The sequence below is a fragment of the Rattus rattus genome, chromosome 13, assembly GCF_011064425.1.
Source record: "Rattus rattus isolate New Zealand chromosome 13, Rrattus_CSIRO_v1, whole genome shotgun sequence".
Taxonomy (NCBI): Eukaryota; Metazoa; Chordata; class Mammalia; order Rodentia; family Muridae; genus Rattus; species Rattus rattus.
In genome coordinates, this window is record NC_046166.1 from 52,209,038 (window position 1) to 52,227,703 (window position 18,666).

At 51.7% G+C, this 18,666-nt stretch overlaps 1 protein-coding gene across 1 annotated transcript; it reads right to left on the reverse strand.

The window, feature by feature from the left end:
* Window positions 1-3,840: 3,840 nt before the first annotated feature.
* On the reverse strand, window positions 3,841-15,723 carry Dusp4 (dual specificity phosphatase 4). Its single transcript, XM_032919063.1, has 4 exons — window positions 14,830-15,723; window positions 7,182-7,327; window positions 6,339-6,558; window positions 3,841-5,654 (listed from the first exon to the last, which is right to left on the reverse strand). Exons 1-4 carry the CDS (start codon window positions 15,263-15,265, stop codon window positions 5,269-5,271), a joined length of 1,188 nt encoding a protein of 395 aa, XP_032774954.1. The 5' UTR covers window positions 15,266-15,723; the 3' UTR covers window positions 3,841-5,268.
* Window positions 15,724-18,666: the final 2,943 nt, after the last annotated feature.

An 18,666-nucleotide genomic window follows, 5' to 3' on the forward strand; every position in this document is an offset into this window, starting at 1 on the left:
CTTACCAGCTAGTCTAGATCTTACCATGTGGCCCAGGTTCTCCAATATTCATACTGAGTACAGCAAGACATGTAGGCCTGACCCCATGGCGGCAGGAAAGTCAGCTTGCTTTGAAACATAAGGAGGAATGACTATCTCCATTAATCAGACTGGAGTGCCATTTTGGAACTAGCGGGGACATGATATGAACACGCAAGGTTGAGTCAGCTTCTCACTGAAGTAAGTTTTTAGAAAGTCATCAGTGCACAGGTGAGCGTGTGTGTGTGTGTGTGTGTGTGTGTGTGTGTGTGTGTGTGTGTGTGTGTGTGTGTGTGTGTGTGTGTGTTTTCCCTGTATGCATGCTGGGGTACACATGTGGAAGTCAGAGAAAACTGTGGAGTTTTCTCTCCTAACTCGGGCCATCAGGCTTTTGGAGGCTAAGCCATCCTGCTAAGTGGGCTGTTTTTCCAGAAGGCAGAGTGTATACTGCCTGGACACCACTGGCTCCTGGGGCTGGAGGAATTCCTTAGGGAACAAGCACTTGGTGACGATACCTTGCCCCTAAAGGCGGTCTTCCTTGCAATACTGGGTGCACAGACCTCTGTGCTTGTCTCTAACTCCTTTCCCCATGCTTTTACCTAGCCGTCTACTGAACAGATTCTGTACTCTCCTATCAACCATCTCTCCCCAATGAGCTCCCTTTTCCAACTGGACAGCCCCAGGACATCCATTGACTTTTTTTTTCCATTCAGAAAAGTCCCTCTGCCTCAAAAAAAAAAAAAGTTTCTCTTGTTCTTCTACCTCAAAGTTGGTATCTTTCCCCCAAAGTTGGTATCTTTCCCCCACGCCCTGCTATTATGAGAGTTCAGGAGATTGTTAAGAGGCCTAGGTTGGGTAATCCAACCAGTTCCAGTAACGGGAAGGTACAGATAAGTCCTGACCATTCAATGTGCTGTTAGAGCGGCAAGACTTAGACAGTCCTACCTTGATTCCCTCCCCGACGTTGTTTCCCTCCACATTTATTCCTCTGAATGAAACGCTCTTTTCCAAATCCTGATAAGAGCTCCTGAGTTGTCTTTATAAATTATAACTAATCAGTCTTATCCATGAACAGACAATAAGCCGTCTTCCCACAGTATGTTATCACTTGTCCATAATATACATCTTACCTGTTCCTACAAGCGTCTCTTAGGCATTTTATCTTTAAATTTTCATTTTAAAATAGATTCTTTTGGGGGGCTGTAGAGATGGCTCAGCAGTGAAACACAGTGACTGCTCTTCCAGAGGTTCTGAGTTTGGTTCCACATGGTGTCTCCCAGCCACACGTAATGGAATCTAACTTACTTCTGATGTGCACAAAAAGTACTCGTGTACATAAAAGTAAGTATTGTTGGGGTTGGGGATTTAGCTCAGTGGTAGAGCGCTTGCCTAGGAAACGCAAGGCCCTGGGTTCGGTCCCCAGCTCCAAAAAAAAAAACCAAAAAAAAAAAAAAAAAAAAAAAAGTAAGTATTGTTTATTGGCTTTTCTGTATAGGACCTTTTATTTTTTTACAATTTTATAATTAATTTTATTAGACTGGTGTGTCTCCAAGATGTTTATGATATAGTAGGGACGTGTTGTTATTTACAATCTGGGAAAGCCATACACCAATGGAGTCAGATAAAAAGGCGTGGTTCAGGATGTCTTCCACAACCAGGTTTCGCATAACCATTAATTTGTTTTCTCACTCTATCCTTGAAGCACAATGGCTTCTTTTCCTGTCTCAACTGACGAGGAGGCCTCTGAGCCTCAAACCCTGTGTAGTAACTCTGTACGTTCTTCGATAGCCCTCTTGGCTCACGTTGGCATGCTGGCCATCACTGGCCTCTTCCCCTGGATCTCCATCTCCTATACTTCCTACAGGAGGTCCCTGCATGGAAAGGATGCCCCGGATCCCGCTGACTCAGCTAGGTACCAGCCCCTCTCCGCTCTCCCAGTGCTCTACCATCAGCTGGTCCCCACTGCAGGTGCTAAGCGGGTGGGATACTTGAGGGCCCAGTCCTTCCTCCCCTCCCAAGTTCTAACAGCAGGATGATTGCCAGCGAGAGGCCACAAAAGCAGAAATGGTTGAAAATGTATTTATTTTTCTTCAAATGATCTTTTTTCAAGCAATAAATAAAAACAGACATGTTTGACTCTTCTAGAAAACAAGGTACAACCTACAGAAATACGAGCATATCAAATGTAGAAATGACAGCACTCAGAAAGACGGGGCTATTTACACACGTTACAAGTATTGCATTGTTATCTTTCTGAAGTCCCTTGAATGATTCGTGAGTTCTAAGGAAGGGTAGGGCACTAGAAGGAGGACTTCAAAACAGACACATACTTTCTCCATCTTTCCTGCAGACAAAGTTTAAGGAAACACATCAACATCCAGACACTATATTGAGCCCACTCACAATGCTCCACAAATTGGTTCCCATTTGGGCTCCCCACAAAGAAACCACAGCATTCCCTCAGCCAGCTGTGGAGAGCGGGACCACAGTGACCCTGTTACAAAGCCCTACTGTACCGTCTGTTTACTACTCTGTGCCTACAGACCTGGCTTTCACCATCCCCAAGCAATGGTGTCTCCAGTCAAAGCGCATAACAGTGAACACTGTAACAGATCGGTGTCTAAGTCCTGTTTCCCCACCCCCCCACCCCCCCACGTCCTGGTTTATTTGGTCAAGGGTCACCTAGATATGAGGATTTTAAAGGCTACCCAGGTGATTATGATGAACCCAGATGAACTACTGCTATCACTGCCACAGGCTTCCTTGGCCACCACCCAGTCCCTTCGCCTTGGGAGTAACTATCAATCTTCCTCCTTCCTGCCTCCTCCTCAAGGGCTCTCAAACCCCTCCCTTGGCTTCCCCAGTGTTACTGAAAGCCAAGAACAAGAGCACAAGGTCTCAGGGGAGAATGGAGCTGAGAACTGCCAGCCACTGCCTCACCCGTACCTTAGCCCTCAGGGTCCCACGAATACCATGGAGGGAGCCAAGTTTCCAGAGGAGAACCTCATTCTCCTACAAATACTCAATGGCTTTCTTTCTGACTTTCAAAACTCCCCATCACCAGAAATCAGCTCATGGACGGGAAATGGTCCTTGACCCTTGGGACAGGGTCTTCATTAGAGCTATTCCAAGCCATTAGAGAAGCTTCTGGAGAATATGTTTAAGGTGTGCCTCCCCTTTGTTCAATCAAACCAGTGTCCTATTTTCTAAGAGTTTTGGGTCTCATGCTGTTATCAAGTACAAAGAACATGACTTTATAAATAGCCCCTTGACACTGTCATAGGAGGTTTGAATTAGGAAGCAGGGGAGGGACATTTGGAGCTCCCACTGCCTGTGCAGTTGGGATCCAGTCTGGGAACTAGGACACATTTGGCAAGCACTCATATAGAAAGTGAATGTAGTCTAACAGATACCTGCTCTCCAGATACCCTTTACTCTGGGAACCCAGGACTTGTCTAGCTACAAAAACACATCTCATCTAATTCTTCACCAAACATGAAACAGCTGCCAGGAAGCAGGGGGCAAACGCAGGACCATCCAACTAGGCATAGGCAGTCCAGCGTCGAGGAGCTCAGCCCCTCCATGCCTTCAGCCAAGTGGCAGTCAGGGAATCAGGGCACCCCTTGCTTCTCAGCCAAAGGCAGGGTTTGACACAGGCCACCCAATACAAGTCATAGCAACGCAAGTTCACGTTTCATGGACGGAAAAACCATGAGCCCGGGCTGTCTGGGACTCTGGATGAGAAAGAGCATTCCATCATGATGTGACATGGACACTTGTAGTTTTATATTTATGCTCAAAGTGGGGGAGGGGGGCGGGACCGTGCTCATTTCTGCCAGGTCTGCAGTGACCTCTATCTAATCTGACATGCCATCACAAAACTGTCCCCCAAAACTACAGACCAAACAGGTTCCCTCCCCACCCTGCACCTTCCCCCTAGAAAACACACTCCAAAGCCTTTCCTCCACTTGGAAAGGCTCTTTTAAAATGGTGTTCGCCCAGTCAGAACCCAACATGGCTTCTGAGTCACTATCAGTAAGATAGGAGCTGGCACGCAGCCCCCCAACTCTGCTCTCTCCCTTCCAGATCTTAAGGAGCCCCAAGTCAGACATACACTTATCTTTTTACTCAAAAGAGGGAGGACTTTTCAAAGTATTCACTTGACAGGGATTTCGTAACAAGAATTTCTTGGTATGTATACTTCAAGTAAACTCCTAGAACTGAAACGCCCAATTTATCCGAGGGAGGGAGGGAGATCAACGCCAAGAGGAGATTCATTTTTAGTTCATCTTCAGTGATCTGGTTCTGAGCTGGCCTTACCAAAATGATTCACGGTAGGAAAATCTGAATTGCACCCAGTTTTCCAGGAGCACCTTAGAAAAGATGGCATTTCCCCAGACGATATCCAGATCCTAGGCCAAATGCTCTACCCGCAGTCAAACTAGAGAGAAAAGCTTGCCCGGCTGGGTCAGTGGGCCCAGGAACCAGCTGCAAAAAGTGACCAACCTTGTTCCTTGCAAGTCACCCTGCCTGCTTCTCAGTGGCAACGATTCAAGACGGTGACCCCAGCGACCACCTACCCACCACTCCCCTCACCGCCAGCACAGCTGTGTGTCTCTGTGTGTGACCTCAACAGAAACATATCCCAAAGTCACCAGACTCCTGCACACACACGCACACACACACACATATGCTCAGGTTCTCAATACTCATTAAACATCAATTATCCAGTTGACGGCTAACCAGAATACTGTGGCCTAGAAGGATCTAGAACAAAACTGCTGTGAGTCCAACAACAGAAGAGTAAGCACACAGAACCAGGCACTTTTCTGGCAAACTCAACTTTCTCCTCCTTCCCTCTCCACTCAATAAAACTGGCTGGGCACGTTTGCCAGGATCTGTGGGCTTCATAACTTTCAAGCTTGATTGCTTTAAATAATAATAATAATAATAATAATGAGGTAAATTTCTACCTGCAAAGGAAAAACCGACACAGAATCCAAGTCTTCTCTGGCAGCGGAAGCTGCTCTTATTGCTCTAGGCTGTGGGTGTGTAGCTGTGTTTGTTTTAAATGTGTATTCAAAGTCATAGTTATTGCCATCCTAGCTGGCCCGGTGGTCGGCCAAGGAGAAATGGATGGGGACGGACCACGGTCACCTGATCCCCCACTGGTCAGTCCCTATTCGCTCCTCACACGCGGCTTGCACACTGGCTGGGGCCGACTCTGGACTCGGTGTCCCGTGACTAGTCCTAACAGCTGGGGGAGGTGGTGATGGGGCTGTGCAGGTAGGGCAGGTTACTGGGAGCCGCGTGCACACCCACGGACACCGGGAAGCTGAAAACGAACTGCGAGGTGGGGGTGGGAGTGGCCTTCCCCCTCTCCCGCAGGGGCCCGGAAGGGCTGGCAGCCTCCGCAGCGCAGGACGTGGTGAGCACCTGAGACTCGAACTGCAGCAACTGGCCCATGAAGCTGAAGTTGGGCGAGATGATGCTACGGCGCTGCTTGACGAACTCGAAAGCCTCCTCCAGCCTCACCCGTTTCTTCATCATCAGGTAGGCCAGGCAGATGGTGGCTGATCTAGAGATGCCGGCCTGGCAGTGAACCAGCACTCGCCCTCGGCAGTCCTTCACTGCGTCTGGGGCAGAAAGTGCGACATGATTAGGGACCTCGGCGGATTTGAGCAGGTGAGGGAGACGCACAGTGGGATGAGGGGCGCTACTGTGGGAAGGCCCCTACGTTACACTGAGGACTACAACCCCACTCATCCCAGTGTGTCTTTTTAAACAAAAAGATTTTTAAAGCACACGCCCAGGGAAGTCACATGGCAGAGCCATCAGATCAAAGATTACAGTGACTCCAATCTGCTCTTGACTTCCTCTCCACGCAAAAAGCCTTACTTTGTACCCACGTGGAGGAGCCATGCAAGGAAGTGGACTGGCTCTCCAGCCAGGCCTGGATAATAACATCCAATTCCCATCACACAGTCACCCCCGTGAGCCTAGGACTTTCTGGTATTTAGGTAGAAATTCCCATAGGCTTACTGTGTGCGCGGAGAAGAACATGAAACCTACAGGAGGGGCAGCCACGCTGAGGAAATCGATTAGCTAGGGGCAGGGGCTCCGCTTCCCTGACTGCACCTGTCACCAGGTCTTCCAGACCATGACAGACTTCATCCTTCTTGAACTGCTTTTTATCAAAAATTTGGTGAGCGCAACGACCACCCAAGGGGAGTGTGTCACAGCCTGCGCATAAAGCCTAAAACCCCCACCAGCAGTCCCTGGCTTCCCCCTCGCTCCCCTGAAGTCGGAGGGCAGCCTACCTATGTATTCGATGGCTTCCATGAACCAGGAGCTGATGTCAGCCTTGTGGTTATCTTCTACCGGGATGCACTTGTACTGGTAATGTCCCTCAAAGTGATTGGGGCAGTCTGAGGAGACATTCAGTAGAGCCGTGATCCCCAGGGCATCGAGCATGTCCCTGCGGGCAGCGTGGTAGGCACTGCCGAGGTAGAGGAAAGGAAGGATCTCCACAGGACCCCCCTGCAGCAAAAAGAAGCAGAAAGACACCAGCGAAACATGAGTGCCAGCAACCAGGACACGCAGGGAAAAAGCACTAGAGAGCTAGGGTCGGTAAGAAAATCCAAAATGGCTTTCCAGGGCTTGGGGGAGGAATTCGACAGGCAGAGCTTTTCTTGGCTCTTCCTTCCCAGCTTGAGTTCAGCAGGACTCCAGTGGGCAGAGACAAGGTACAGTCAGATCTTGTGGGCACCAGCCAGCCATCTTCCCGCGACAACCGAGGGAGCACACCGACCACGGGGCACATTCAGCCACACTGGGATTTACACGAAGATGTCTCAGACAAGGAGAAATGGTGGCGTGACGGAATACTTTAAATTCACGATAAGATTTATGGACAGAGATGGTGGACTCCCCCCACCCCCTGGAGCTGAGGACTGAACCAGGGTCTTACGCTTGCTAGGCAAGCGCTCTACCACTGAGCTAAATCCCCAACCCCGATGGTGGACTCTTAACTTCAGGCCCAGTCCATCTGATTTCCGGGAAGGGTTGGTGGGCGTATCTTGAAGTACAGTGACCCAAGCGGTTCCTTCGCGTTCTCCTGCAATGCCTGATCTGAACTCTGGCCGGGATCCTACTACACATACCTGGTCGTGCAGTGGGGTCCCACAGGAGCTGCAGCCCAGATCCAAGGACTCATTTGTGCTGGGAGGTACGGGGGGTGGGATGGCGGCCAGGGCCTTGGTTTTAGAGCAGAACTCTGGGTACTCAGAAGAAAACCTCTCATAGCCACCTGTAAAGGAGAAAAGTGGTTCAGGTTAGTGGAGACTCGGAACCAGTAGGAAAAGAGGAAGAACAATCTCACCAGGGTAAGGGGAGCTGTTGGCTCCTTCTGTGCCACTAGGTGGCGCTGTGGATTTAGAGATGATGGCGGTCAGAGGACCTTATCAAGGAAGGATGCTTTGAGAGGCAAAGCTTTATGGGCAGTCTTCCATTTGAGATGAAAATACACAAAAGGCAGATGTACACGGATGTGCCAGAGGGATATTCTAGAGTGTCACGTGCAGTGAGGGACCCATGAGCACTTAGGCAGCCTGTTAACCAGTTGTGCCCTCCCCTGGTCTAGTGCGGAATCCTGCCATCACCAGTTCCTTCTGATGGGGAATACCCTGACAGGAACCCTGCCTTCTGTCTCCAGTTGGAGCAGATACCACATGCCCTGACCATCTCTACCAACAGGACTACATAGAAGGGGAAACAGGCTTCCATCACACAAACCAACCTTGCCACACAGGTTGGGGCAGCAAGGATTTTTCTGACAGGAGCAAAGGTGAGGAGTCCTGCAAAGATTATCAGTGCGTGTTCTGTGGTTTATGACAAAGACAGTGCCAGGCCCGTTATCTGGTACAGCTGGGCAGTCCCACAAGGACCTGAGGTGTATTAGAGTCGGAACTGTGGTTCTCGTTTTCTGGTGATTATTGCCAATTCAAAACAGTCTACGTGTCAGGGATCGACCACTCTCTCATAAGGTACCCACACAATGGGCTAAAATGGTAGGTGCTTGTTTGCTGGTGGCTGACTCCTTCCCTCTGCCTGGCCCTGCTAGGAAGGCACAAAGGGATGACATGTGACCCCTTTAGTGACGTTTGGTGGGCCCTAAATCCCAACCCTGGAAAACTGCTTCCTGCTGCTTCCGAGATAAAGGGGAACTCTTTGGGCCACACCACAGGGCTTTCAAAAGCAGGGAATCCATTTTTCCCTCTCTGTCCGGAGGTTTTGCTTGCCCTCTGCTCACTCCCTCCGGACATTAAAGGATTATCTCTGTGGTCAGCGTTCTTCCTGCCGGAAGTGACCAGCCTCCAGGGGTGGGAAAGCCTGCTGCAGACCTGGTGCTGCCAGCTATGGACGTTAGTTCTCAGCCGCCATAGCTCTCAAGGGTTACCTCTCCCTCTCAGTATAAATCCTCCTTCTTAAAGAGGACCCAGAAGGTAGGGATGAGAATCTGAGAGATGAGTGAGCAATAAAGGTCTGTCACCAAAGAACCCTGATCCCTACCAAGAAACTCTGCTCCACCGCCCCCATTAGGGATAGCAGACTGCACCTCCATTAATAAAGGTCATTTGCCCCTCTATGTACTTCTGTAAGACTTCAAATTTTTAACGATCCATTTGTCTATCAACATCCATTCGAGCAATCAAAACTTTTTTTAAAAAAATGAACACTAGTTCCAGACAAAATATTTTCTACCCAGGAGACAGGCACAACCTACGTCACTTAAAAATAAAGTGGGGGTGGGGTGGGGGGACGCACCGCAGCCCAGACTCCAAAATGACAAAGCAGGACTCTACAGACAGCCTCCAGGCAGGAGGAAATGTTCCCACCCTTCCCATCATGGAAAGGGTAAGGACCAGCAGCCCGAGGGTCCAGAAAGGGCTCTGCAGACAGATTCCATCCCAGTCTTCTGAGTCATCAACTGTGCACCCACCCTACTTCCGCCCTCCTCTGACCTCTCACAGCCCCCTGCTCCTACTCGGTAATTGATTAATCTCCCCTGGCACAAGTTCCCGATACAGGCACCTTGAGAGAGCTCTGTACCCGAGTCACTGCTGGCTTTGGGAAGCTGTGGCTGGTTTCTATGAGGACAGAGTGGGGGCTGTGCAGGAAGGATCGGTACAGGTGAGTTGTCACCCACACAGGAAGAAACTGAAGTCCTTGCCTCACGCGGCCATGCCGCTGTTAAGCCTTCAGATGAATCCTGCGTTACTAAAAACTAGATACACCAAACAGGAGAGTACTTCCTTCCTATGTGTCAAGCGGCCTTGTAGACAGAGTGAAGATCAGCAGAGTTAACACATACAGCATACAAGGAAGCTATGTGGGGTCTCTCAGGCTGCTTAAGGGCAGGGGCCAGCATTCACCCTGGCAAGCTTGAAGTCCGCGCTCATTCACATAGGCGTTCTCTTGGGAACACTGCTGGCATGCGCATGCCCATGGGATCCCAGAGTATGCTGGCAGCTATGCTCCTGCCCAGACACAGGTTATTTCCAGTGAGCTTTAGAGGCCACTAAAGAGGCCTGCCCTTCAAAGAAGCCAACTGAATAGTACAAAGTGCTTCTTTAAAAAGCGTGTCAGTTTAGAGAAGGTCCAAAGAGTACATGTGACCACCTTCCTGATCATGATGCCAACTTCATGGGTCTGGTTTTATTGACGCAGGGTCCCCCTTGGTAGCTCAGGCTGGCCTCACTCACGGCCATCCTCCTGCCTCAGACTTCCCACTCCCCGTGGGCTAGGATTACAGGTACTAACCGTCACCCCCACCCACACCCAACCCCCACCCGGAGCTCTGTTATTTCTTACAGTGTGTAGGGAAAGCTGTCCTAAAATGTTTTCCCCTCAAGCCCCCCTACTAGCCCCATCTTCACGCAAGTAGCATAATGGCCACAGAGCCTCGGTAGTAAAGAGCCAGCTTCAGATGACCCAAAATAAAAAATTTAAAAGAAAAAAAAAATCAAAGAATAAAGAACTTATTTCCCGTACTTGTTACATTTCAACCTGCTTAAGTCGGAAATGGAAACTTGCTTGAAGGACAACTACATCTCCAGTTAACTCCATGGCTCTCCTCCAGGAGTATAAACCATGACTCCAGGGCCTCCTAGCCATAAATCCTCCACTCTGGTTGGTTGCCAGGCCACTCGGGAGAAGAGGTAATATATATAATATATGTGGAGTGCCTTACGTTGGTGCTGGTAATGCCACCAATAGGGTCCCTAGAGGGGAGTCGCTGGGGTGGTGACTATGGCTATGGATCTTAATGAGGCTGCCTGCCACTTTTGCTATATCCCTCAGTCAATATCGAGAATACACCAGAAGCCCCCACCCCCACTCCCATCGTCTCTGGCCCAGAAAGGAAGTCTAGGTTGTCCAAAGGTTCTCAGAGCGTTTTTTTTTTTTTTGTTTGTTTTGGTTTTTTTTTTTTGGCGGGAAATTTCACTTGAAACAGTCTTCAGGAGACCTAAGTGGACTTCTGACCTTGGGACTCCCAAGTCAAGAGAGCTGTTCCTCCCCAGGTCAGCTGGGAAGCTCCTAAGGAACTGACTCTCAGCCTGGGGGTGCTGACCCTTGGTGGTGGAGGGGTGTGTCAAAGGACCCTTTCACAGGGTAACATCATATATCCTGCATATCAGATATTTACATCATGATTCATTACTAAGAAAATGAGTTACGAAGAAGCAATGGAATCGTTTTATAGTTGGGAGTCACCACAAACAAGAAGAACGGTATTAAAGGGTGGCAACATTAGGGAGCTGAGAACCTCTACCCTGAGGCCTTGCTTGGGGACTAGATCTTTCTTGCACTCCCTCCCAGGCCTCCTGCCCTAACTGCTATGTCCAACAGAATGGCTTCTGTCACAGAGTCACTTGACTTCCGGCCATGTTCCCTCTCTCTCTGCCAGGAACTGCCTCTCTAAGGAAATTAGCTATCCAGTATTTACAGGATTGGAGTATTTAAAGAGATTTCTTGGCTCTTAAATGACCACCTTTTCCTACAAGGTAAGAAGCCCTGGTGGTCTTAAAAGATAAAGGAAACACTCCATGGACAACTGGACCTGTCTGTAGTTTCCTTTGTTGACTGGAAACATCCACTTACTTAATGCCAAAGTTGTACTTTCTCCATTCCTTGTAACTGGGTTGCTAATGTCACTAGGCTTGGGCGTCTTGCTTAATTCTAACACTCCAAGTACTCTTTCCCTCTCTGGAGCACTCTGCTCTATTTACAAATAGAAGAGGCCAGAAGTCATCATCCCTCTGAGTCTAAAAGGTAGGGGGTGTAAGTAGGCCCCAGAACTAGGCCCTGGAGAGGCCTCAGCTACGAACTGGGAAAGTTGGGAGATAAGCAGGCACCAGCAGAGAGGTCCTGGGTGAACAGGACCAGTCTTCCATTCAACTCTGGGGCAAGCCAAAGACCTGTTACAGGTCTTTGTTACAGGTACAGGTAACAAAGGTTACAGGTACGTTTTACCCAAGAGGAAGGAGACTGTCTGGATGACTATATCCCAAAAGCTCAAGGCAACCCCCTGCATAATTTGCAATCAGGTTTGAATAAAAACTTAGGTCACAGGGTAAATTCTACACAGGAGGGAAGATAAAATTGCACAAAGAAGGTCTTGTGTGTGGGGCAGGCTGGTCAAGACCTTGTAATCCAGTCGCCTCAGCCACAGAGGTACAGAGGTCTGAGATCACAGGCATCGGCCACGCCAGGTTGAAATTATGTGTGTATCAGATTAATTTGTGATTGGGGATACTGTCATTAAAAACAAAAATTTCCTTTAGGATAAGATTTTTTTTCTTTTAAAAGGCACGCAAGTCTAAAATTCCAACCCAAACATTTATGGAAGTTAAGAATCCAAAACAGGGAAACTAAGATAAAATCTGAAAAAAAAAATTTTTTTTTAGAACTGTCCCTAAAATGCCTTATAGGATTTTAAGTTAAATTATTTTCTATGTTTTTTGACTCACAAAAAGGAAACGTCAAGATTCTTAGTTTTTGCCAAGACTTGATCAATGTACAAGATTAAGAGTAGTTTAGCAAAGTTTTCCTGCTTTTAAACCCTTACTTGTGGGGCGGGGAAAAAAAAATCATCAGTCATCTTTTAGGAGAAAAAAAATAGGAAACCGTGTTTCTTTTAAAGTCACGTGGGGGGGCTCTTTGGCCTGGAGGGACATCACTTCTAAAAGGGTTATCGTCTCCCCCATGCCTAGGATGGGGGACACCCACTCTGTCTCCCTACACTTGCCTGCTATCTGCCTGCCCCCTCACTCCACCAGCTTAAGAGGGCCTTGAGCAGATTCTCTCACACCAAGCCACATTTCCCGAACCGGAATGAGAGGGGGTGGGGGTTGGGGTTGGGGTTGGGGGGTTGCTTAGTTCCCACGACCTCCCCCTTCCTAGAGCAGACATTTTCTTGCTGCTCTACGAGGTCTTCCAATAGCTGGCTGTACAGAAGGAAGGGCTAGGTCGTGGTTCAGCACATCCACATAAACTAAGGCTGACAAACGTTGGTATCTCCACAGGACAAGGAGGAACCCCCCCCCCCGATATATCCCTTTAGGCTCTTGCTTCCAACGGCTGCCGAACTTCTGGCTAGAAAAGGGGGTGAAGGTGAGGTAGCAGCTGTTCCCGAACAAATGAAAACTAAGGACTCCAGGCGACTGGGAAGAAGGCCTTTGGCTTTTGAGGGGCATGGGGTGATTGATCCTCACCGCCCAGTAAGAGAAGGGGGTAGAAAGCGCGGCTTAAAGGACATGCTGCCTTTCTGGGGGACAGACACCCATTAGGGATGGGACTGTCATCTTGCCCAGAGGCCACCTGCCCTGTCCAGTCTTACATCAGCATTCACCCTGAAGCATCTCTCAGAACTGGCCTGGCCTCACGGTCTCCAGTTCCGAATCAGGACCGGTAGAGTGCCGCGAGCCACAAGGTTTAACATTAAAAATATGCCTCCCTTCCTAGGCGCCTGGCCTGCCCCGGAGCCTGCGCCCCGGAAGGAAGCCAAGGGCTCGGGATCAAGGCAGCTGCCGCTCCAGGGCGGTCCCATTCGGAATTCTTCCAGGAAGAAAAACAAAACAGTCCCTGACTCCACGTGGGGCTGAAGTCCTCCTGAAGCCAGGGTTGGAAGGCATGGGCCCCGACTCTCTCAATCCAACCGCTGGGGAACCTAGGACAGCCTGGGACTTTCACCCCGAAACCGTTTCACCTTTCCCACCCGCGCGATCTCAATTCAGGGACAGCGGGCAGGCTGGAACAATAGCACAGACGCGCAGCCCGGAGCCCAAGCAGGATTCCGCCGACAGAGGACCCGGGACCTGCGCCTGATCCAGGGCTCCGGGTACCGCGTGGGCCCGATTCCCGAGATCTGGAACCCGTCGTTCCTAAAGCGTTTTAGGGACATCAGCTGGGAGAGCAAAAGGCGGCCCTCGCGGAAAAAGAAAGAAAAGTCAGCAAAATGGCCCTGGCAGTTCAGCCTCGGGTCAACAGCAGCGTCTCTCCAGCAGCTGACGGGTCAAATGGTCAGGAAACAACTGCGGAGAACAAAGACACCCGCTGTTCCGCAGGGCCAGCCCCGCTCGCCGGCAACCGGCTGCTTCCCGGTGCTGTTCGGAAGGGGACGGAAGAAAGGGCTTCGCTCCGGGCCTCCCTTTCTTAAGGTGGACAAGATACCAAAAGAAAAAGTATAGAAGGAGGAGGCGAAGAGCCTCTGCAGGGAAATGGGCGGCTCTTCGAAAGCGGAGGTCGAACAAATCTCCCCGCTTTGGAAGCGAAGACCGGACCCGCGCGAAAGAATGCGCGGAATGCGGTGGCCGGAGGTGGGGGGTGCGCGGCGCAGCAGGGGGCGCGCGACCACCCTCCTCCCACCCCCCCACCGCAGTGCTCCCCAGCCCGAGCCCGCACACGGACCGAGCAGGCAGGTGCGGAGAGCGGTCTGTCCCTTCCTCCCGCGTCTGGGATACTGCCCGATCCTTTCGGGGTGCCTGACTTCTAAATTTGACAAGCCACCCTCTCTCCGGCCACCTATTTCCCAGGCCAGGGTTCGCTTTCACCAGGCACGCGCCGCTAGCAGAACCGAGAATGATGTGTGAACAAAAGGTGGTAATTCTCTGCTCCCGGGATTAGCAGGAGCTGACGCGGTTCTGCCTGGTGTCCCCCCAATACAGCACTCCAGCCTCCCTTAGACCCGGGCAAGGGGGGGGGTGGTGGCCGCCTTCCAAGAAGGCTCTGAGTTGAAGCAGCGGGAGAGGAAATACAGCTCGCTCCCCAGATCTGCAACCCAATTCTCCTTCCCTCATTTGCCGGTTGTGTAGGAACTCCCGAGACAGATCCCACCTCAGCATTCACCTTCCTTAACCCCTCTCCAGTTCTCCGGGTTATACCGAAACAGGCCTCTCTGGACCCTGTGGGACTTAAGAGCGCGTGCGTGCTCAGTACTTGAGGCTGGGCTGCGCAGAGGAATAGCTGCCAGCATCCAGGCCAGAACCGCTCATGTCAATAAACACGGAAACTCTTCGGACGCGTGCGGACTGCAGGTGACTGGGGAAACGCGCCAGCACGGCCTCCCCAGGACTTAGTACTCAAAACCACAGCAAAACCGTGCACACAGACACGCACAAAGACACGCAAGGAAGGGGACTCCAGCAACTCAAAGTCACTCGGGTACTTTCCTCCCAATGCCCAGCAGGGCTCAGGCCACCAAGTCCCTTACACCTACCCTCCACCTCGCTCCCGGGCGCCCAGGTTTACCTTTAAGCAGGCAGATGTCTGTGCGCTCCGCGTTCCGGCGCAACGCCTGCACGACCAGCGACACTGTGCTGTCCTCCCGGAGACTCTCGGCGCGCGGGCTGCGCTCATCGTAGACGATGACAGCCGAGTAGAGGCCAGAGCGCAGGCGGGCGCGCACCTCTTCCTCGGCGGGCAGAATCTGCTCCAGGCTCACGGAGCCCTTGGCCCTCCGCCGCACGATGGTATTGCAGCGCACGTTCACCGAGCCTCGGATGTAGCCCGCGCTGTGAGCCAGAAACGGCCTGCAGTCCAGCAGCAGGCACTTGCCGCCGCTCAGCAGCCCCAGGGCGCCGTGGCTGCCGCCGCTGCTGCCCGCGCTGCCGCCGTTCTCATCTCGGTTCATCAGCCTCTTGAGCACGCTGCAGTCCATCTCCCGCAGTTCCTCCATCGTCACCATGTCGCCGGCAAAGCACAGCAGCTGGGGAGCCGGAGAAGACCAAGGGCACCCAAGCCAGCTAGGCTACAAGAAGGAACAGGCGAAGGCTAAGAAGGCGCCTGCCGAAGTGACCCGCAAACTTGGCCCCAAGGCTCTTCTCCCAACACCCCTTCCTCCTCCTCCCGCAGCCTCGACGTTACATAGCAGTCCGAGCCTTCTCTGGCGCCAAAGCAGGCGGGCGCGCGGCACCCGGAGCAAGTGACCGAGGAGGGGAGTGTGTTTACGAGAGAGAGGGCTCCTCTCGGTTTGTTGCCCCTGGTGTGTTTTGCTAGCTAGGCTGCTCCTGCCTTAGGCACCGCCGTTTTCCCCCAACGCTCCGCCGGAGCTGCACGCACTGCCCCAGCCAGAGTTTCCTCCTCTGCTTAGAGATTTATTAATGCTCGCCGGCTCTCCCGGGGGAGGGAAGAGTCATTACTACCTCTCCAGGCCCCGCCCCCCACGCAAGCTCCCCGCCCCGCCCCCACCCCGGCTCGTGAATGGAGCGCCGGCCCCCTCGCACCCAGTCACGGGAACTCGACGTCACAAAGAGAGGAGTAAACAGGGCGCTCGGTGCTCGCTGCCAGGCCCATTCATAAAACCGAGACCTAGAGGAAAAAGGAGGCAGCCTCCGACCCGCCGGCGAGCCGGCAGCTCCCGGACTTTGTGAATGGAGCCGCCGCGCGGCTCCGGGTCCTTCCTCAGCCCGGGAGCGCGGCGTTCGGCGTTGAGTTAGTAGCGGGTGGCGACGCGGGCCTAACCGAGGCCTGGGCTCTCAGCTTGGAGGTCTTCACCCCTGCGCTCCCCCCGCCCCCCAAGTCTCCGAGGGCTCGCTGGTTGGAACCTGACACTGTATGGCTGCCACCCCGCAGGGCTTGGGACCTCTTCTCGCCGGACTAAAGCTTGCTCTTCGGGTCCGGCCGGTTGTGTCTTGTTTTGTTTTTAATGCGATTCCCCGGACTTAGTTTATACATTTGCGTGATCGATTTCCGTCCGGAGCTATTAGATCGGTTTTATAGCTTCCCGCGGAACCTGGGCAAACCCGGGACTTTGAAAGATGAAAGGGAAGGTCCTCGCGCCAAAGCCCAATAACAAAAGAGAGGTGTAGGGGTTTGTTACTTTACAACCCAGAGGGGGGCGTTAATTGGCCGAATGGTGTGCCTGTGCAGGGGAATGGGAAGCACTCCGGCCCAAGCTTCCTAAAACCTGATTATTTAACCATGGGAAGGGGGCGGGGGAGGGATATACCCGGAGGTTTTCCGCTTTGGTGGAAGTCCTCGCCTCCCTCTTGCTCACACGCAATGTCCTCTAAGGAAATAATTGTTAAGGTCTACATTTGGTGCGAAGGAAGATGTTGAAAAGTGTCCATGCGAAGAGTGACCTTTTAAAAGGCAAATTTAATAAGCTCAGAGACGATTCGAGTTTCTACATCCCTCTTTCCAGGTCACGTAGCATCTGCACCCCGCTTTTACCTTCCCGGGGACATTTAATTTCCCAAGGGCTTGATTTTGGCAAGAAAGGAGGTTATGCGCGCATGTGGTGGGGACCTTACAGAAGCCAAAAATTATTCGGCCGAGATCTTGCCAAGTCTTGTTAGCAAGAATTAATCACCGAACAAGGGAATTACGGGGTTTGGTAGCGGCCAGGTCGAATATTCCATTTCAGGTTGCGAGTAGCAGCCTGACTGAGGCAGCGAGGGCAGCCAAAGCCTCAGGGTCCTTTCCCCCGGTTAAACCCCCTCTCCACTCAGTTACCCTTGCTTTGTTCTCTGCAGAGCCGCTCTCCGGAGATCACCTCCAACTCCCATTTTCAAGGCCTCCTACAGACTCTCTGCACCCTGAAGTCCCCAACACCCTTTTCTGGGTCCAGTGGGCGTTGCAGGGGGGCAATCATCTGCGGAGAATTTTCCTTTTTACCTTGGGTTCCAAAATGGCACTGCGTTTCTTATTTTGTTTATGGGTTTTTTCATTTAAGGAATGAGCTATTACATGCGTATTAATTTGTTGCTGACATATTAGCGACCCCCTAATGCACCTTGTATTTTGGTGCCTGGGGTGCGCGATCACTCACATCCGGGTTCCGGAAGGAGCCACAACAACAGAGTGACATCGGCTGCCTGGGGCAAGGTCTCGAGCACTGGGCCTTCAAGCTAGGAGAGTAGCAAGGGCGTCCAGCACCAGTGAGGAGGGCAAAGTGGTTTCTCTTGCTTGGTTCGGAGCTTGCTGTGAGGACATCTAGTGCTTCCCTCTGGCTGGCCCACTATGGGTGCTAGACATGCCCGGTGCCTCGACAGCCGGGATCAGATTCACTCTCATGGGTCCTCTCCCCGCAATTTACAAACCCAGCGGCCAGCAGCCCTTAGCTCCGGATGCTAGTCACCAGAGTCACAGAGGGGAATGAGGGTGAGGTTGTCCCCCGGGCAGCACTGGCCAAGCTGGCCTTTGTCTCCCCAGCCTCAGGGGTGCTCCTCCTACCCCTGGCAGGCCAGGCCCCTGCCCAGTGCTCACAGGGTTTGTAAATAACAGTCAAATCCGGGGAGGGGTGGGGATGCCCACCGAACAAAAGGCTGCTTTCTGCACCTGACAGTAATCCTTGCCGGAGAAGCCCATAAATCCCATAGGCGAGTCACGCGCAGGGGGTGTGGGCAGGCGCGTGTCAGTGTGTGTCCACGTGTGAGTGCCCGCGCCTGCGCGCCTGTTCCTGGAGAGGGACAGCTACTTCGGACTTAGCACATTTAAGCCAAGAGAGGCTTTTGTTGAGAAGATGATGTTGAATAAAACAACAACAGCCCCCCTCCCCCGCGCGCGCCGCCGCCGCCGCCGCCCCCTTCAGGAACTGCCTTCAGCAGTGTGAATGTCAGCAATGAGCTTTAAATGACAGCATTGTGTTTACCCGGATACTGTGAGAGCACCCTGGATAATTTTCTTAATGGAAGCGTGTGAGCCATTTGGTCCACAGTTTTAGGTGAATATGGTTTAAGGTCTACCCAACACCGGCTGTAAAACCCTCCTTCCATCGGTCCTCAGGCTGAAGGGTGAGAAACACTCAGTTTGCACAGGAACTTCGTGAGTCAGTTTGTCAATAAAATCCTGCAGTAAACAAAGGCATTCGGAGGAAGCCTAAGCTTGCACGTCCTTTCAGAGTTATTTAGCTTAGGAATATCTGCAGGGATTGGACTGTGAATGCCCGATTTACACTGGGCAGTAAAACTGGGGTGGAAATGCTTGTAAAATTTCTCCGTGACATGTGAATCCAACTTCTCTTTCATCAGACAGTCCTTAGACCGACCTTATTAGTCACTGTCAGGCTCCAACAAAATCCCTGCGCTTGTTTAAGAACTTTGCTTTCCCAATTAGAAAGTTTTGTGATCTGGGGATTCGAAGCCA